Source organism: Doryrhamphus excisus, chromosome 18 (assembly GCF_030265055.1).
Source record: "Doryrhamphus excisus isolate RoL2022-K1 chromosome 18, RoL_Dexc_1.0, whole genome shotgun sequence".
In the NCBI taxonomy this organism is placed as follows: domain Eukaryota; kingdom Metazoa; phylum Chordata; class Actinopteri; order Syngnathiformes; family Syngnathidae; genus Doryrhamphus; species Doryrhamphus excisus.
The window spans coordinates 8853244-8874536 of record NC_080483.1 but is presented as its reverse complement, the minus strand read 5'-3'; the positions used below and the strand labels follow the sequence as shown (position 1 = coordinate 8874536).

The following is a 21293-nucleotide window of genomic DNA, read 5'->3' as shown; positions in this document are numbered from 1 at the left end:
TTAATTGTCAATGAAACCTGAGTATTATTCTCTTTGGAAAGGTCCAATTAATAATAGAGCTCTTGAATGGGATCTCACTAGATTATGCAGGTGTTGACCGTGAGTGTTACTGATACCTGACAACACATACTTACATGTACGCCTTATAGTCAGCACCTATCTTCTGCACCCTGATGTCGTACTTGGCGTCTACGAACGGCTCTGTTGTGCAGTAAGTCTGAGTGATGGCCACAACGCTTGCAATGTCCTGGAAGTCGCTCACATTGTCCACTTTAACCTACAAGATATTTTATTCATTATTGTACATCTGTTTCTTGGTGTAATATGGCTGTTTATTTTCTTTCACATTTTTTTTTGGACTAGGTTATCAAATTGCATAGAAACGAGAACATAATGTCTGCTTTCATTGGGATGGCCGTGTCTTCCAGCACATGACGTGTGCTCCAGTCGTCAGGTAAAAAAATGAGCATCTTGTTGAGTCTATCCATCCATCCATCCATCCATCAAAGTAGATACTTCCCATTATGTGTATTGTTAGCTAGCTCATACTAACTACAGTGACAGAAAAGCCAAATAAATATATGTTCATGTTTCACATAAGGATTGTGAATGACGTAGCCTATATCAGAAACCCCAATAACTAACCGGAGCTATGTTTGTCATCGAGGAAATCTGACCAGAACTGGACTCACGGGACCAAGTACGGGGTAAGTCACTGTTGATTGACTACACAGTTGATTGGGATGTCATACAGCTTCACATCAAAAAATCCCAAACTGACCCTTAAACTAGCATATTTGCTACAGTCCATGTCAAATGGTCTCATTTTGGTATGCTTCTGTACTTCCTGTACTCTGTTGCCTCAGACGAGTACTGTGTACTTAGTGTCCTCGTCCATGGTCTTGGTTGTTGGGAGTATTGTAACTCAAGCCCGGACATTAGCAATGGTAGTTTGTCCTGATTTTTTTTTTTTGTGCCAGACAGCAAGATGGCAGGTTGGGATCTGTGCTCGGGAAAAATTGCTCGCCAAAATTGTCTGAACCTTTTGAATCAGCGCAGCGGTCTTTTCAGTCCATAAAAGTCCATGCAATCCATCCAATAAGTGGTGCATAACAGGTGTGGAGCTATCAGGGGGCAGAATATAAAAGGAGGCCGCTCAGTAAACTCAATACCACATTCATTCAGAGGCAATAATGGATGCTGGATCAATAATGAGTGGAAGGCAGGAGATAAATATTAAACTGTGATTTCAGCCATAGAATATTAAATTGGTTGCAGATCATTAACAGGACCTGGATATACGTACTCTCCAGTGACAGAGGATCAGCAATAAATGTCAGCTTGATGGTGACTTCATTAGCACATAAGATTGGAGCACAAACACTCAAAGCATATTTTCGCCGTTTGTGTTGATGGCTGCTTGAGAAACACAGATTTTTTTTTTTACGCTTCAGGAATTATACCACTGAGAACCCACCTGATTTTTTTTTCTCAGTGGGGTTCTGATGAAATTTTTGTACATAGAAACAACACTCACCTTTCCCATTCCGGAGTGAGCATGTCCAATCTTCACAACGACGGGGAAACTTGGCGTTGTGATCTGCAAAGCAACAGACAAAAGAAAAGGATGAATGAAGATGCAAGAGAAGTACAGCCATTTTACAGTACATTAGATACTTCCATTTTGTATAAGCACAAAGAGACATAAATATAAATAAAATCCTAATTTTGTACTTTTTTTTGAAAATGAAAGACTGCCTGAAGTATTGAGTCCATTACCAACATCGCCAGGCCTTCATGTGCCTGCCTTGAGCTGCGTCCTTGGGCCTGACCAATATAATTAAATAAAATTTTAGGCTGCATGAGTGCTGTTGGCAATGAGGAGCTATGGTTTAATTGCAAAGCACAAATTCCAACATGCACTGTGACACTGTAAAGCAGAAGATGATCCCATTCCTTGGGAAACTGGTTGTTTTCCAACATGATAAGGATCCCAAACACCTCCACACTGTCTCCTCCACATTTGAACCTAAGGAAGGCACTGGAAGGTACCTTACCTCCACCATCTCCACCAGGATTCCAGTAGCAACCTGTGCAGCTCCACTCAATGCCATGCCCAAGAGGATTAAGGCAGCACTAGATTAGCAATGGTAGCCACACAAAATATTGACACTCTGGGCCCAATTTGGATATAATATTCCCAGCCAATCACAGGGCACATATAGACAAACAACCATTCACACTCCCATTCATACCTATGGACAATTTGGAGTCACCAATTAACCTAGCATGTTTTTGGAATGTGGGAGGAAACCGGAGTACCCGGAGAAAACCCACGCATGCACGGCGAGAACATGCAAACTCCACACAGAGATGGCCGAGGGTGGAATTGAACTCAGGTCTCCTAGCAGTGTGCCTGCGAGCTAACCACTCGTCCACTGTGCAGCCTGTCCAAAAGATGTTCATTAAAATGTCTATGTTGACACATCAAACCAAAAACCTTCACTCATGATGCAACCAAAATAACATGTGGAGTGCTTCAACTGAATGGTTTGTCCATATGTGCCCTGTGATTGGCTGGCGACCAGTCCAGGGTGTACCCCGCCTCTCGCCCGAAGACAGCTGGGATAGGCTCCAGCACCCCCGCGACCCTCGTGAGGATAAGCGGTAGAAAATGAATGAATAAATGAATGCTTTAACTGCACCACATGGAGTCTGCGGGTAACAAAATAAACACTACTACCAGCAAGGCATGCTGGGTAACATCTGGTTGGCGGTGTTTGTGTATATATGTGCTCCCAACATGCCTTGCGGGTTATATATTTGTATAAAATTGCATCCATGTGTCATTTCTTCCCATGAAAAGGTACCATAAAAAAGATAAACGATAAAATGTGTGCGCCGTAATAATCTACACATGCATTGTTAGCACTAACCAATCAGTCGATGACAATTAACACGCCCTCGGACATCTGTGTAGAAAAAGAAGGAGGAGATGGAGGGAGGGCATCAAAAAAAGGAGGTTGTGGCATGGTTGTTTTTCTCCTGCGTGTGAGGAGGCAGTGCCTAACTTGTTGAGTGCATAAGAGGCTCCCTGTGTGCGACCCTCTCAGCATTCAGGACCAGAGTGCCAGGCGATCGCAACTATTGTGAGTTTGTCTGTGTGTCTCGTAGGGGGGTTAGGAAACAGAGAGAGAGAGATAGAAAGGGGTGGGAGACAGAGAGCAGCAGCCTCCACCAATCCGGCTTCAATTCAGAGGTGCACTTTAAACGTATGAAATCATTTCTGTCCTCAGCGGCCCAGCCCTTTGGATTCCCATCATCTTTCAACTTCCAGTCTTGTTTCTAAAGAGACGAGCCAATTTGCCTCCGAGGGAACATAACAGGATCAGAAGTTTTGCAAAGAGGGTCCGTGAAGTAAGTGGCGGAGAAGCTTATCATGGCCGTGTCCCAGGAGAGGAGTGTGCGTCTGGGGCTGTGGGTGCTCCTCTGGCTGGGTGCAGGCATGGTGGCAGATGCATGCAGCTGCAACCCAGCTCACCCACAGCAGCTCTTCTGCAGCGCAGAGACCGGTGAGTTACCTACTGTAGTTTAGCTAAAGAATATAACAATAACATCATTTGCCATAACAGCCCAATTATGCACCTTAGTGTCTGTGATTGACCTTTAGTGATTTATCTGCAGAAACAGTGCAATTTAGAGGCAAAAAACTACTTGCAAAACAAAAATATACAAAATTTAAATCAAATTGAGTCATATCCTGGCTAAAGTTTGAGCTAAAGTGCATTTGTTATACATTTAATTAGTTTGAAACTAAGAAAGAAAGTGTCCAAAAATGGCCCTTTTTAAAATTTTGACATGCACAAAATTATTAATACATCTATTCAATTCAAACTCTGGGAAAAACTGTTGATTTTGTTAATACTTGGGTTGTTTATATTGTTTATTTTTCTATATTGTGTATTTTGTACTGCTTAACTGATTCTGTACTCTTGCTGCAGTGCAATGCAAATTTCCCCACTGCGGGACGAATAAAGGCATAACTTATCTTATCTTATCTTAAGCGTATCTAATGCTCAAAGTGTAGCGTTGATTAGAAAGCTTTATCATACCAGACATCACCAGGATCCTTTTCTTCAATGCAGCAAACAATGCAAACAGCAAATGTTCCATTCATCTCTCACAATATTATTGCTTTCTTGTGTAATTTCCTGATAAAAGATCCATTCATCTGAATATGTAGCAAAATCGCTGTATTCTTGCTGTGTCACATAAAAATAAACTCTAAAAAAAAAGTGGCATAGTTTGGCCTACTTTTGGCCTACATCTGTGTGTGCGGTTGCATGCCTTTCATAATGCCATTCTTTTTTTTTTTTTTGTCTTAGCTCAGGCCAAAACCAACACACTTAGCTCCATTAGAGAGCCGGAGTATCTGTCAAAGGTGGCAGAAGGAAAAAAGGGTCTTAGATTTTAGCACTGTTCAAGGTCTAACGTGTTGTGGAAATCGAGGTTGAGGCCTGTTTTTAAAACCTTCACAAGCCTCAAATTAGATCTGGGTTATGAGAGCACAATGAGTATTTGGGGAACCGTTTTTTAGGACGGTCGAAATGTGTCCGCAGTGATTGCTGGACAAAGACCAGGACTAAAGCGTCCTTGATCACATGATGTCTTTATGTAACAAGGAAATGCATTGTGACCGGATGGGAAGACAGCATTCAAGCTGCAACAATTAATCAGTGAGTCAATAATTAATTGATTATCCAATTAATCTACAACAATTTTGGTATTCCATTAATTATTTTTTGATTTGAAAATATCAATATCGTGATTTCAGTGACGGTTTTCTGATATTTTTCAGACCAAACCTCTAACTGTTTGTGTTTGACATTGATGTAGTCTATCTAGGGATTAATCCATCAATCATTTAATCGAGTTAAACAAGCTTCACATTAGCCCGCTAAGAAAATAAAGAGATGCAACTTTACCAGAACAGTGAAAGATGCAGTACATACACTTTGGGTGTTTGGTAGATTCTGGTCATTAATTTTACCTTTGAATAGTATTATATGTATGCAATGAATAGTACAATTATGGGTTAGATGTCATAGATCCCCGTACATTCAATATTCAGTATTCAAGGCCCTGCAAAAAAAATATAAAAGATCTTCTCCGACTGTTTCCACAGAAAATACATCTCATTCACCAAGTCAGTAATAATTTATAAACTTGTGATAATACTTATACTTGATAAACTTGTGAGTAGCTTAAAACTGAACCGTGTGGCGAGGAAACAATGGCAATTTAAGAGAGAAGGGTAGGGTTCTGGAGACGAATCAACGCTAATAAATTACAAAAATTATTTTTTATTGCAAATGTTGATCTGAAATTGGAGGAGAACATGGTCTTAATATCAGTTAGATACATTTATTCACTATTCGCTGACTGACATAGCAGGTCCTCATTGTCCTATGACAATAAACTATTCATGTACAAAAAACCTTCAACTATATTAGGAAAACAGGAAGTGAACAAATGTAAGAGTTACTGATTGTAAAAGTACCAGATGGAGGGGTAGGATTTAATAAGCTTTGCTTCTTCCTACTCCTTTTGGACATGTGGAACTGTGAACTGATTATGTGATGCATTCAATTGTAATCTGATGCATGTTCAAATGAAATAAAACCATTACCATATCATTATCATGTTGGATTACACTCTATTGCATCCATCCATTTTCTATACCGCTTATCCTCACTAGAGTTGCAGGTATGCTGGAGCCTATCCCAGCTGTCTTCGGGCGAGAGGCGAGGGTACACCCTGGACTGGTCACCAGCCAATCACAAGGCACATATAGACAAACAACCATTCACACTCACATTCATACCTATGGACAATTTGGAGTCGCCAATTAACCTAGCATGTTTTTGGAATGTGTGAGTCAACTGCCAAATGAGCTTTGAGTATCGATGTGCAGGTCCATCACTGAAGCCAGAACCAAAAGAGATGAAGTGACGGAATTAACAGAAGGAATTAACTGTTGATTAATCATGGTTTTAGGACAATGTGAGGCAAAATAGACTGAACTAGGTGCTCCTGATTCAGCCCAAACATATTAGCTGTCTAGAAAAGGCTATGGGACGTTGCCTCACATCCACGATGTATTATTCAGCTTAATATAACTTTATACTGAGTGTGTCTGGAAGCAAGGGATGCAAACAAAAGTGCATCCAATTGGCCGCATTCTATGTTATATTCAGGGTTTGATTCATGGCTTTTAAATGTGCATCCAGGATGTAGTAAAAGTCCATTTTCATAACAATTTAACTGGGGGCCATCTATTTTGTGGTTGTTACGTAAGCCTCGGTGGCCTTTCGTTGACCTGACTGTGTTATAAGAGACTTTTTAAATAAAGCTGTACATCTGACTGATATCCCATCTGTACAAACCTTGAAAGAGTCCTCAGCTATGTCCGAGTGTGTGTTTGTGTGTGTGTGTGTTTGGGCTTGGTATGCTGTGGTGTGTTAGTGTGTGTGTGTGTGTACTGGATAGAGGCCAAGGCAGCTTACTCCATCTCTCTCTACCCTTCCTTTCCTTCCCTCTTCCCACTTCATTTCCATGTCTATAGGCTGGGCCCAATGGTCTGCATACTAACAATATCAGTGTGAAAGACCACTGACAGTCCAGCTTTGTGAGGATGACAAGGGCGCCGATTCAACGGGGGCGAGGGACGTTTTTTACTACATCAGTTCTCATGGTTTAGCTTTGCGATATTTCCCTTCAGGTTATGCTGTAACACTTTAAGTTGTATGTTATTGCTGAGAAAATGGCTGACACAACTAAGTTAGTTTTGTACATGAGAAAGACATTTTCAGGTTAAATGTTAATTCATTCATTTACTACCGCTTATCCTCACGAGGGTTGCGGGGGTGCTGGAGCCTATCCCAGTTGTCTTCAAGCGAGAGGCGGTCCTGGACTGGTCGCCAGCCAATCACAGAGCACATATAGACAAACAACCATTCACACTCACAATCACACCTATGGACAATTTGGAGTCGCCAATTAACCTAGCATGTTTTTGGAATGTGGGAGGAAACCGGAGTACCGGAGAATACCCACGCGGACATGCCAACTCCACACAGAGATGGCTGAGGGTGGAATTGAACTCCTAGCTAACCACTCAAACGCTGTGCAGCCCCACACATTTTATCATTTATCTTTTTTATGGTACCTTTTCATGGGAAGAAATGACACCCGCAAGGCATGCTGGGAGCACATATATGTATACACCACCAACCAGATGTTATCCAGCAGCGCGCTAACCACTCATCCACCATGCAGCCCCAGGTTAAATTAAATTCTGGTAATGAAAAAGTATTAATTAAGCAAATATTTAATATACTACGTATGTTAACAGTCAATAGAAATTTGAAATAGAAACTTGTACAAGGGTTGTAATGATACCATGTGGTATAATTCATTGTTGACTTAGCGCTCGGGCCGTTGAGTTAATGATGAGTTGTCATGTCGTCATGGTTCATTGCACATGGGTTGGTCTCTGTGCAAAAGTAGACCAAATACAAATTACGCAATAATATACAAAGGCCCTGTGAGTGTGAATGGTTGTTTGTCTATATGTGCCCTGTGATTGGCTGGCGACCAGTCCAGGGTGTACTCCGCCTCTTGTCCGAAGACAGCTGGGATAGGCTCCAGCATACCCCCCACAACCCTTGTGAGCCCTATCACAATTATCTTAAACCAATTTTTTTTCTACACTTCTCACTTTAAATATTGAATACACTGATGTATTAAAAAAATCTAATTGTATTTCAAGTACAGAATATTTGGCTGTATTGTTGCTCCATATTGTGATGGTTTCTACCAAGTGGTGAACTCTATGATGCTTCCATTACTTGCTGAAACACAAAAGGGTTCTGAAACAGAATCTAATATAATAACTATAACAGTCACTTTTATTGCTAAAATTGCTCCAAAACCGCCAATGGATTTGCACCTTTAAAAACACATTTCTAACACCGACATTTTCTCACATTTCTAGTTGCAAAAACTGTTTTTTTTTTGGCATCTATTTACTGTGAAAGTTCCCATGTAACTGCTAATAATTCTGCAAAACATAATTAGCTTGAAAGTCATCCAAGTTTATCTTTATGTGCAGCCTCCTTCTAATGAATCCACTCATCTACAATGATGGAAAAGCACTCCACTGTACTATTTTTGGCTAATTGGTTGCAGAATCTTTATTCCTCTTCCACGTTTGACTGCAGCCAAAGCTCTGGCTGCCAACCATTGGATACGTACACACAGCCCTGCGAGGCCCAACTGCATTACTTACCATTAACAAATGGCATGGAGCCACGATTGTGCTCACAAATGAAGGTTTAAAGTGGGCCAGGTAATTTGCCAATAGGCTATTTTGAGGAAAGATGGAGAACAGTGCATTGCTGGCGTTCATTTCAGTGATATATTACAGACGGTAAAGAGGTAGGGGGTCATTAAACTATTATTATGCAATAATTATTTGTGCCATTACTGATTTACTACAATCAACTATCCCCTCCAGCAGCTGCCATTAAGTCAGACCCTACTAGTTTGCTGCCTCAGCGGGGCACTGATGAGGGAAAAAAAACAAGCAGAAATTTGGTGGGACTTTTTTTTATTCCAAAGCTGCTTACATCAAGTCTAAGTGGGAATTCGAACTATTGACTCAGTTGATTCAATCGAATCCATTTTTTAAAACACAACCTTTTTAGTACCGGCCATTTTAGATGAATTTGACAGATCTTTGAAGGCACACAGAATATTGTGTTTTATGGCTATTTAATCATGGAAGACAGATTAAAAAATAGGTTTGCTTCTACCTTTTTCCCTTCTTTAGTAACCAGCCATAGAACGTAGGTAAGTTTCAGGAAAATATCAGTTCCTGACTACAAAAGGGAGAAAAACAGCTTTTTGAGAAAAGATCCCGTCCACCCACACATTTTCTGTGCCGCTTATCCTCACTAGGGTCATATGTATGCTGGAGCCTATCCCAGCTGTCTTCGGGCGAGAGGCGGAGTACACCCTGGACTGGTCGCCAGCCAATCACAGGGCACATATAGACAAACAACCATTCACACTCACATTCATACCTATAAACAATTTGGAGTCGCCAATTAACCTAGCATGTTTTTGGAATGTGGGAGGAAACCGGAGTACCCGGAGAAAACCCACACATGCACAGGGAGAACATGCAAACTCCACACAAAGATGCTCAAGTGGAGAATCGAACCCAGGTCTTCCCGATCTCCTGACTGGGTGGCCTACATGCGTAATTTTTTTCGTGTGGTACACAATGGAACACCTCAGCTCTTATCAAATGCACTCCTGCCATTTTTATGGCATTAACATTGCTTGCTCTCAAGTGTAATCCATTGGCGAGGAGTTGCATCAGCAACACGTTTAGCCTCTCATGCAAAAAGACGTATAAATATGTTGTAGGGATCGGGCGTTTGAGTTTATAAAGACTATAACTACTATATGGTTTTGGTATTGAATGAGTTAATGTTGTCAAAAATATCAGTAAAAAAATCCCTATTTGTCAGTGAGAGATAAACATAGTATAAAGACATATATATCTATCTATATATACATATATCTCAGTCAAAGTTTATCAAACTTCAATAAAATTTCCCATAGAAATGTAGTGTCACAGGTTGCAATGCCAGGTTGTGTTTAAACTGGATCTGATCCAGATCAGCCTCCTTTTTTTGAAACACCAAAGCCACCGTCTTGTTGGGTGTAAGCTATCCCATAACCGTGAATGCGTCATTAAAAATAAAAATGTTGCCGAAAAGTGTCTGACGTGGTGATAACGTAACAAACGGCAAAAAACATAAAGCTAAAAGACACTTTCAAAACAAGTACTCAGCTTTTTTTTGTGAAAAGTACCCAACTGCAGATGTCCGTGAGAGCGCAATTTTGGAACGACATGGGAAGGTTTATCAGAGCAAAGCTTTCAAGAAGTGGATAAATGCTGGATGACAAGTGCTACCGTTGTGGCAGCACATGACGTGGTAAGGAGGTGGAAGTTGTTCACAGCTGGAGAATACATGAAAAGATCATTCATCCAAATATCACAGCATTTATTCTCCAAAAATGAAAGAAATGCCTCTCTCTGCAATGTCAATGAAGGCCAGGACCAATAGAACATCGGCAGCAGACATCACTAGAAGGCAAATTGGTGACATTAATTCAGCCCAAGCATATTCAATTGCCTGTGATGAATCAAGTGAGCAGACACACTGATATGCAGATGTGTGATCTCTGGTGTATTTTCTTTATGTTAATGTTGGCTACATTTGCTTGTAATTTTACACAAATATGAGAATGACTCAAAAAGGCCTACATGAAACTTCTACACATGCACACTGCATTTCATTCATTCATTTTTTGTGTGCTGGAGCCTATCCCAGCTGGACTGATCGCCAGCCAATCACAGCACACATATAGACAAACAACCATTCACACTCACATTCATACCTATGGACAATTTGGAGTCGGCAATTAACCTAGCATGTTTTTGGAATGTGGGAGGAAACCGGAGTACCCGGAGAAAACCCACGCATGCACGGGGAGAACATGCAAACTCCACACAGAGATGCCTGAGGGTGGAATTGAACTTGGGTCTCCTAGCTGTGTGGCCTTTGCACTAACCACTCAAACGCCTTGCAGCCCACTACATTTCTGTTAGTCGATTTCTGTTAGTGGAAAAGGTCATGTTTATCAATGGTTGCTTTATTAACCTACTTCCAACCTGGAATTGGCAAGTAATTGGTATAAAGGTATATAGTCTGAAAGACTATATACTATATAATATACTAATATACTATATATATATATAATCACTAATATACTATATACTGGGAGAGTTATTTTCTTTTTTTCCCCATTTTTAGGCTCCTTAAATGTTGTTATCATGTGCAGAAATGACCTTTTATCCATCTTGAGTTAAAACTGGCCTCATGTAAACAGCCTCCCCGAAACATGTTTCCTTCACTGCCTCAGTCATTTCTAATTTGAGTCTGGGTGAGTTTAATATAATTATATGCAAGTATTATAGATGTACATTGACTCTTTATGGGCCATGTGTGTTTTACTGAGAGATGCGTATATTTTCTGATCTCGGCTGTCCGATCAAAACATAATCTCCTGAAGCAATTTCACAGTACAGTTGCTCCTCCTTGTACCAGCACATAAACCAGTGGTGTTACTACCATACATAATGAGGAGTAACTGTGTCACATTTTACACTCTCTGTGTGGCATGTAAATGTTCTTTCATCCAATTCTAAGTCCAGTCACCTTTTTCCTGACAGTGATCAGGGCAAAGATTGCTGGAGAGAAGATTGTGTCGCCTAGCAACAGTTCCTCCCCCTACATGAAGATGATCCAGTATGAAATAAAGATGATCAAGGTGAGTTGTGGCTTGCTTGTGTTATTAAAAGGAATGATGCTATTGCTATAGTGCATATAAAATGAAACAATTTCATCCTGATAAGCGTTTATAGATTCATCATCCAAGTGGTGTAAGCGATAACATAGCTGACCAGACTGCCACAATTTTATTTGGGACCAGAAAAAAAGGTAGCCATCCATCTGTCCATTTTCTATTTCACTTGTCACCAGTAGGAGTATGGGGGAGTATGCTTGAGCCTATCCCAGCTGACTTTGAATGAGAGATGTGGTACACAGCCTTTGGTGTTATTATGTAATATAATGAATTACATTGTAATGAATATAGGTCGGCCACATCCGCACCGCCAATGTTTTTCATTCACTTAGGAAGTGCTCGTTCATGCAGTATTTCCTCCGCTCTACAGAGGGCAACCGCGATGCATAGGCATGACATGGAAGCTGCAGTAGAAGAAGCCTGCTTTAAACAAATATGGCAATATTGACTGGAGAAAAACTGGAGTACAAAATATGCATTTACTGAAAATGCAGTGGGGAAGATGATTTTGCTTTCTACTGTTTTTACCGCAACTAACTCATACCATTAACATTACAGTACAAACATATTGTCCGCCCTGGTCTAGTTTGTCCACATATTGACCAACTGTCCTTAGTGCATCTAAGGCAGGGGTGTTCAAAGTGCAGTCCAGGATCATTTTTGGGCTCCAACATAATTTTACAAAAAAGTAAAAAAAAAACAGAATTTTTATTTTTATGAAGTAAAAATAAGAAAGTTATAAGCTAAAAAGAAGGGTAAGTTTAATTTTAGTTGAATCAAGTAAAAAACAATGATGGCTAATTGTTATTATATTTATATTTGGAAAATAAGGTTGGGGAAAACGTTATATTATGGGGAAAAAAGTCCCCATAATATAACCCCATATAAAGTTGAAATATATATTTTTTAAAAAGTCTTAATGTTATGAGAAAAACAAAACACTGTGATTGGCTGGCGACCAGTCCAGAGTGTAAACCGCCTCTCACCAAAATACAGCTGGAATAGGCTCCAGCATACCCGTGACCCTAGTGAGGATAAGCGGCATAAAGAATGGATGGCTGGAATAAACAAAAAAGTTTCATCTATTAGTATAATAATAACAATGGTTTTGACAAACATTTCCCAATATTATGGGTCCTAATATCATGAGAAGATTTACAAGATTATTTAAGAAGAAAGCTGAAGTAGTTGGAAAATGTAAAAAAAAAAAAAAAAAATGTAATTGTATGAGAATAAAGTCAAAATAGAAAAAAGTCATATTGTAACGGGGAAAAGTTATGAGGATAAACTTGTAATAAAATGAAGAAAAAATACATTATGTTGTTTATACTTATAACATTATGACAAGTTAAATCTATACTATTATGGAAATAACATCCAAATATTACTGGAATGAAGTGTTAATATTATGAAAATAAAATTGACAAAGATTAAAACTCAATAAAAAAACAAAAAAACAACAGAAAAAATGGGGAAAAAATAGCAATGGCCAAAGCTAATAATAATAAGCTTTTTCACCTATGCTACACAGCTGAAATGCAGTTTCAATGCGCTCCAATGCAAAAAATAGAAACTGCACTCCATTAAAATGTACATTAAAATAAGCAGTAATGGAATATGTACCTATACTGTACAACCACCATCACCTCTCCTCTCTGTTTGCAGATGTTTAAAGGCTTTGACAAGGCCAAGGACATCCAGTATGTTTACACTCCGGTCTTCTCCTCACTGTGTGGTGTTAAACTCGACTCCAACAACAAAGCAGGGTATCTTCTCTCAGGTACTGCACCCCGAAAACATTCAGTTTGAGAAAACTATAGTAAAACTCACTGCGTCACTGTGTTGCAATGCTACAAAACAGGAAGTATGTGGAGTGACGGGAGGCTCTCCATTGGCCAATGTGACCTGGTGGAATCCTGGGATAATTTATCACTCTCACAAAGGAAGAATCTCAACTACAGATACCAGATGGGCTGCGAGTGCAGAGTGAGTCGGGATTTTTCATTCTTCCTTCATAAATATTCAAATCTGTCCTGCTGAATAAATGTTGGCGTAGGAAACAGAAATTACGGCGAAAAAGCTACTTGTCATGCTTGTCAAACTTTCCTGCAACAACTTTCAGCCACAGGAACAAAATCAGGTGATGATACCATACCTGGGTCAAGTTTTTCTATAATGACATCATAACAACCCGCAACACCAAAAGTGACTGTTTGGGCACCACGTCAAGCAAACGAGTGATTATTTTGGTGATGGGAGGCTTGAAGGACACATATTACTGTTAATGGAACATTATTAAAAAGTCATTTTTGCATCATAGGAGACCTTTAAGCAATTTGGTGATTTAGTAAATCCTTCCTTTCCACAGATTAATGTGTGTTACACGGTGCCGTGTGCATCCACGGGAGAGAACGAATGCTTGTGGACGGACTGGCTGCTGGATAACAGCCTGAACGGCGAACAGGCTCGACAGTACGCTTGCATTCGGCGTTCTGACACAACCTGTGGCTGGTACAGGGGAGGCCACGCTCCTGAGAAAGACTTCCTGGACATGACTGACCCCTGACCTGCTCACTATTTACCCCCTTATGTAATTTCTTTGGATACCTCCAGTCAGAGGGATATCCTGCTTTGGCTTCGTGTGGCTCAAATTTGGATGCTTATGCATAACATTAGCAGATTTCATTGAAAATTGGGCTGATTTCATATCTGGATGAGCTCCTGGATGCTATGGCTTTTTGATGTTTTATTATATGGGCCTTTATATTGGCCTTTAACTCACATATACAACAAATATCATAAACAAAAGTGGAATTTCCTGTTGTAGGAAAATTCGTTATTATAACTCGCTAGTGTCATGCTTCTGTCAATCTGCCAGATGCTGCTGCATGAGTGCTGACTAGAACAAGCAAAACAGTGGATCCCCACATTCAGCACATTCACAATTTGCGGGGCTGAATGTGCGGAAATTTGCGGAATTTTGGTAAAAAAAAAAAATCACATCTAAATGTCTTAATTTTTATTACATTTGTATTTTCATTTGAATAAAAAAATGTTTTTTTTTTCCCCCAGAAAATAGGCAATTTTTCTGCACAAAATACATTTCCTTAATAGTAAATGGTAAAACCTACAGCATACATTTACCATGTTTATAAATTTTATTTTATTTTATTTTAATAGGTTTATGTCTTCACTTGCGGAATTTTGGTAAAAAAAAAATTACATCTAAATGTCTTAATTTGTATTACATTTGTAGTTTCATTTTAATTAAAAAAAATTTTTTTTCCCCAGAAAATAGGCAATTTTTCTGCACTAAATATATATCCTTAATAGTAAATGGTAAAACCTACAGCATACATTTACCGTTTATAAATTTCATTTTATTTTATTTTAATAGGTTTATGTCTTCACTGATAATATTGCTTTGTCAAACACTGAGATTTCGCACTTTGTTCGGGGGTCCTTGAATGAATGCAAAAGTCAATATAACATATTCTTCGACTCCACCGGTTCATGGATCATCTAACTAATTATCATTCATCAGTGGTGAGTACCACTACATTTTATACATTAAAATAGTTTCATAAGCATGTGATGCATAATGAAGAGACATGAGGAGGCAGAATCTAATCTAATAATCACAAAAGTCACTATTATTGCAAATGTTGATCCAAAATCGGAGGAGAAGATCAGTGTCAAGCTAGTAGGAGGGTTTGGGTAGATATTTTTTTTACAGATTTTCGCCTGGTTTTGTAACATAATAACAAATCTATTTTATACACTTCACTGCACTGGCTTCCTTTAAAATTCAGAAAACTATAAAAATTTCTTCTGCTGTACAGTACAGTAATTGGTTAGAGCTTGTGGCGCCTTATCAACCCCGACTAGAGCGCTAAGTTCCTTGAACTTTGAAACCTTGCAGGATAAAAACCGCTGCAGAAGCTTCACCTGCAAAATTATTTACCGCAGATTGAATCCTCCTGCTGTCATTTGCATGAGGCTAACACTGAACAAATTCATTCAAAAGACAGGAAATCATGCCCCCTTTTCACTGAAATGACAGCATGCTGCAAATGCACACCTGCACCTGCACTACATATATACATATAAATATACCACTATGATTAAAATATATATTCAAACACAGGAATTATAGATGATGATAATTCCCGACATTGTAAATACTGTTCATTACTGAAGATTAACATTTTAAAAGCTAACCACATTTAATTTTATAGCCTAGACTAGGGTACTTATCTAATTGGATTGCTATTTAAATTCACTTCAATGACAAAGTAAAAAAAAAACATTCTCTGCACAAGAAGCTAATAAATATAAATTTGCTGACTTTTTTGTATGAAAACAAAAAAGTGCATTATGACTTAATAGCTATGACGCATTCAAAGATGACCTGTAATTGTTGCATGATTTTTTTTCTGATACAGTACGTATTGTAAATTAACAATAACAAATAATGATTATCATTTATGTATGGTGTTAGTGAAGTATTATCAAACAGTGTATGTTTTATACTGAATGAATTGTTGTGGTATTTGTATTTATGTCACTTTCTGTTTAAATATAGTTGTTGTTTTTTTTTGTATTTCCATGTACCAAAAAAGATTGTATATAAAATGTTGAATGGAATCTTGTGTGTAGCTAACTCATTCTTCACCAAAAAAAAACATATAGTATACTAATTTTGTCTGTTCTTTCAGAGCAGAGAAAAATTGACAAAAAACGGAGATCAAACATTTTCGTCATGGTCAATATGGTTTAAAAAAAAAAACAAAAGAAAACATCTCACCATGTCCTTGTAGTTGGGGTAGAATGTCTGATCAATGACAGGGAATTTGTCAGCACCCAGCCTCTTTTGATTGTTGATCAACTGGGAAAACTGCAGATAAGAAGGAGAATAACACAAAAGACACACTATTTATTTAGCATTTATCATACACTTCCATTAAAATTAACATTTTTCAAGATTTAATGGTTTCATTTTAAATGTATGTGTATGTGTGTGTGTATAATATATATACTACATATACATATATTCCAGTATATTCCACATTATTAAAAATCAAAGATTTTTATAAATACTGCTACTACTACTACTAATAATAATATATTTATAATGAATATTTTTTATTTAATATATATTCTTTATTTTTCAATATAGTACATTTTTGTTGTTAGCAATTTTCCTGACAATTACACATCAACAAACTTGTTTAAAGGAAAACTAAACTTTTGGGGGGAAAATCATCTACAATCATCATCCACAAAATACATATCCGTATACAGTGTGAGAAACGAACGCACCGGTTTTAGAACAGTCCAATTTCTCTCTAAAAAATGACATTTTCAAGTGTTAAGATGGTCTGTCTTGCTTATTAATTCCAGTTTTTTGGAGCAAAAAAAAAACTTTCTCCAGTATAATGATGTTCGACTGAAGTTCACGAGGGTATAGTACTACAGTGTGTTCCGAACATGGTTTTAATCCAGACAGACGAGTTAGTAGTACTCCAAAACTTGGAAGAACTGGAGTGGTACCAACTGCCAAGGCTTAATCAACCTCCATTTGTGCTGAAGAGCTTGTTGACCTATATTGTGGTCCCTGAAACACATTATTTTTCAGTTTTGGGTAAACTTACCTTTTTTTTAACCTCTTATACCATTTTAAGCTATTTATTAGACTTGAACCACTTGAATTTCAACAAATAGCTGGTCTTTCTCTTTTCTCTTGTGTTGTAAAAATACCTGTAAAAAAGATTAGCTAAGAATGCACAAAACGGCCTTCTGTAAAAACCCTCCAAAAACGCAAACAACACTCATTTTACATAATGTGACCTGTATATTAACTAAGTTACAGCAACTATTAACATTGTTACGGTGAAGAACTACTTCACTGCTGTAGTTACACGTCACCGCACCTCACCGGCTAGCTACTCGACGGTTCGCAGCTAGCATCACTACAAACTCGCTCACAGCGCATCAGTGCCTTGCTCACAATGCCTCAGGCCACTACCAAGAGGTAAGGCTACATATTGGAACTGCTGCTGTGTTTTGGTTTTGAGTTTGAGAAATCAATGCACCCAGGAAGGAAGTTCCGGTAATAACTAAATAACAATGGCTGAATACTGTAAGTATTACATGTTATCATGGATGTACCTGTTACTACATGGTCACAGTAAGTACATAAAACAAAAAAAAACTTTTTTGGAGGTGTTTTAATAGTCAGCTTTGTAGGCGGAATAGGTGTGTCCCATTACATGCATTAATTAGCGGGCTAGTTTTAGCTGTTTTTATATCTTTAGAATGCACAGAAAAGACAGATATGTGTATTAATGTAATTTTCCTTTAATGTGGGGCCTATCCTAGATTTGCCTGAATGTTGTCAAATCACTCAGTTTCTCTACCTGTTATATATATTGTATTAATCGCTGCCGCCGCCTGTTTAGGCAGCAAGTTAGTTGGGCCTGAAGTGATGGCGCCCTCTGGTGGTTGCCAACAAACAGTGATCTCCATTAAAGGTTCATTACTTCAAGACAAAGTCATTGGAAAACATAATCTAATCAACAAGCAGTTGATGTTTGCTAAATACAAGGATGAAGAGTCTTGAACCAGTCATGATGTGCTATACATATCACTATATTGACACTTACTATGGTACCCATTATGTCATTGGATGGTCATATTACCTTGAACTTCAGTACGAGGTACATTATTAAAAAAAAAAACCTTAAACTATATTAGGAAAGCAGGAAGTGAACAAATGTAACAGTTACTGATTGTAAAAGTACCAGATGGAGGGGTAGGATTTAATAAGCTTTGCTTCTTCCTACTCCTTTTGGACATGTGGAACTGGGAACTGATTATGTGATGCATTCAATTGTAATCTGATGCATGTTCAAATGAAATAAAACCATTATCATAGAAACCTTCGACACAAGTTGGGTGAATTGATTTATGACGGCCATACTGCATGTTTTGAGGTCAATGCTTGAATTGACTCTGCAAAAAAGCAAAAAAAAAAGTTGTTGTTGTACTCACAGCCCAAGGTTTGTCGCAGAGATTGTAGATGGAGTCCAGCGAGTTGACAGAGGGGATGCCGGCATACTGCAGACCGATGATTAAGTTCCTAAAGTCTTCGTTCTGAGCCATGCTGAAGGCGTGTTGGCGTACCAACACAAAGTCTGGCCTGAAGGACCTGGTGGATGAAGCCATTGGAATATTTAAGAACAAATTAAAGCCAAGTACAGAATTAAATAGTAAAAATGACAGTTAAGCTCAGTGGCAGACTGATGGAGACCTTCCTGTTTATCTATTCATCTCCATAGGGAAAAAGGAATGTGAGAAAAAAACAAAAGAAGAGATGCAGGGAGGCTAAAAAAAAAACACCTAAGAAGAGAAGTCTTGCTCAATGTGGCCACCAGCACAAGCAGCAGCAAATTGTGCACTGAGAATACTAATCAGACAATCCGAGGAACCTGAAGAGCTGGAGTAGCGAGCACACTGCAATTAATGGGACAGTAATCTCTTCATTACTCAGTAGAATGAAAGATCAACCTACATTTTAATCACATTCAAGGTCATCCTAACTTGCTTTGACTCGTTGTTATGGGTTTTGGCAACCACGCGGTAAGGAGATTAGCACATTTTTCAGTGAAAAAAAAACATCCAAGAGAAGCAATGTGGTGTACAATATAAACCCAATATGCTCTGGGATGTTGGTTGACTTCCAAGTTGTTGCAATTTAAATGCAACTGTGCCCATGGGAAATTATATTTGAAGTTTTATAGCCATACAAGTGTAAATGTAAGTTAAATCCACACTGCCTTTTATGCTGGGAAACTCCTGTATTATGCCCTTATTTCCTGGTGCACTCTTGTTGTAATAGTTTTATTTGGATTAATTAAAAAAAATCCTCTCCAGTATTGGCGGAGCAGCACAGCAACAATCAACAATGTCGGTGAAGCACACATAGAAGTAGGATTTGATATTAATAAATTGAATATTTTTAGCGTTGGAGCATAGAAAAATTGTCTATGACTTTTTAATGTTATTAGAGCCCTGTAGACATGGCATAACACCCCTAAAGTCACCTTTACACTCTTATTATTCTTTTTTTTCTTCTTTACACCACAGTGTGCAGGCTATGCAGGTGTATAAGAGACCACCGCTAGCATAGCATGTTAATGAGCTAACTAGATAACCTGTCGTATACCCCGCATGCACGGGGAGAACATGCAAACTCCACACAGAGATGGCCGAGTGTGGAATTGAACCCTGTGAGGTCTGCGCTAACCACTCGACCCCAGTGCAGCCGCAATTCCAACTGTATATGTAAAATATTTTTTATGACACTCTTATTTTGTCTACACAGTTAGACAAAGGGCAGACAGCGCTCTTATTTTGAAGGCCGAAAGACGAGCTGGGTGCAAGAATAAACATGCTTTTAATTTTTTTTCCCACTCAAAACCTGCATGTCATCATTGGGCATTGTAAAAAAAAAACACACACACAACCACACGAGCATGCTAAACTAAGCTAATCCCAACTACAACTTTCGCTTGTGTTTATTGCCATTTCAACATGTTTAGTTTGGGAGTTTGGGAATGAGATACAATACACCGTGGCACACAGTCGCAGGAAAAACACATCAACTTCCTGTTTAGGGATCGGGACAACCGCTGGCATTCTCTAAACCGGTGGATGTGTTTGTGCCATCTCCTATCATCTGCTTCTAAAAATGTCCCAAGTGCCTATCAACGAGCTGTTTTTGCCGCAACACAACAGTGCAGGATGTTCGCCAACCTCAATCAACAACAACCACTCTACTGTGACCATGTGACCACGCCTAAGAAACACACCCACCACTTCATCCAAAAATATACCAACAATACATCCTTTACACTGATGTTATCTTTAGTGAGAAATCGACTCATACCCGTTAGGAGAATCATTCAATTTGACTGGCACTGATGTGCAGGCCTGGAAATAATCATCTGTTTCCAGTAAAGCCTCCCCTGATTGCTTTCAAGCTCTTCTCCCTATTGAATGTTTGCATATGTATGCGCATACCAAGCAGTGATGAAACATAATTACAGTCCAATGTAATGTTGCTTATCATACCGGTGCTGATGTGCAGTGGGATTTGAACACATATTATTTCCTTTCATACATACTATTTGTAATTTAATGAGGTAATGCTTGGCTCCCCTCCTTCAGACAAATGCTTCTTGTCGTCGTGATTTGATGGGATCGCTTTGCATGTGTAGTACTAACCTGACCGCTTTGGCCCCGCCCTTGATGACCTGCATGTCCACGCTGCAAGTTCCATTTGAATGTGAAATGAGGTTGATGTCTGAGAATTCAGCCTGGCAGGAAAATGGAGAAAGAAAACACAAAGGGATCAAACATTCATTAATTCATTCATTTTCAACTGCTTTTTGTCACGACTTTGGGCGAGAGGCGGGGTACATCCTGGACTGGTCGTCAGCCAATCACAGGGCACATATAGACAAACAACCATTCACACTCACATTCATACCTATGGACAATTTGGAGTCACCAATTAACCTAGCATGTTTTTGGAATGTGGGAGGAATCCAGAGTACCCGGAGAAAACCCACGCATGCACGGGGAGAACATGCAAACTCCATACAGAGATGGCCAAGGGTGGAATTGAACCCTGGTCTCCTAGCTGTGAGGTCTGCGCGCTAACCACTCGTCCACCGTGCAGCCCAAATCAACATTCATTCATTCATTCATTTTCTACCGCTTAT

At 38.9% G+C, this 21293-nt stretch overlaps 2 protein-coding genes across 4 annotated transcripts in view; one reads left to right on the top strand and one right to left on the bottom strand.

Annotated features, from left to right (window-relative positions):
- The window catches only part of syn2b (synapsin IIb), a 60546-nt gene that overhangs the window by 9224 nt on the left and 30029 nt on the right, over window positions 1-21293 (bottom strand). For both annotated transcript variants that reach the window (XM_058055548.1, XM_058055549.1), the window contains exons 3-7: window positions 20794-20885; window positions 18559-18715; window positions 16313-16402; window positions 1538-1600; window positions 135-277 (exon numbers count right to left, since the gene is read on the bottom strand). In XM_058055548.1, the coding sequence (XP_057911531.1) occupies window positions 135-277; window positions 1538-1600; window positions 16313-16402; window positions 18559-18715; window positions 20794-20885 (545 nt within the window). The remainder of the gene's footprint in view (window positions 1-134; window positions 278-1537; window positions 1601-16312; window positions 16403-18558; window positions 18716-20793; window positions 20886-21293) is intronic.
- Window positions 3121-16150, top strand: LOC131106469 (metalloproteinase inhibitor 4-like). 2 transcript variants are annotated; one of them, XM_058055560.1, is made up of 6 exons: window positions 3121-3149; window positions 3297-3572; window positions 11372-11469; window positions 13171-13285; window positions 13367-13491; window positions 13874-16150. In XM_058055560.1, the coding sequence occupies exons 2-6, from the start codon at window positions 3440-3442 to the stop codon at window positions 14069-14071; spliced, it is 669 nt and encodes a 222-aa protein (XP_057911543.1). In that variant the 5' UTR covers window positions 3121-3149; window positions 3297-3439; the 3' UTR covers window positions 14072-16150. The 2 variants fall into 2 exon arrangements, with proteins under 2 accessions (XP_057911543.1, XP_057911542.1); XM_058055559.1 differs by having other exon boundaries at window positions 3129-3572.

Coding starts and splice junctions, on each gene's coding strand:
- LOC131106469 (XM_058055560.1), top strand. CDS start 3,440: ATGGCCGTGTCCCAGGAGAGGAGTGTGCGTCTGGGGCTGTGGGTGCTC. Junction 11,470..13,170: donor ATGAAATAAAGATGATCAAG/GTGAGTTGTGGC, acceptor CTCTGTTTGCAG/ATGTTTAAAGGCTTTGACAA. Junction 13,286..13,366: donor AGCAGGGTATCTTCTCTCAG/GTACTGCACCCC, acceptor GCTACAAAACAG/GAAGTATGTGGAGTGACGGG.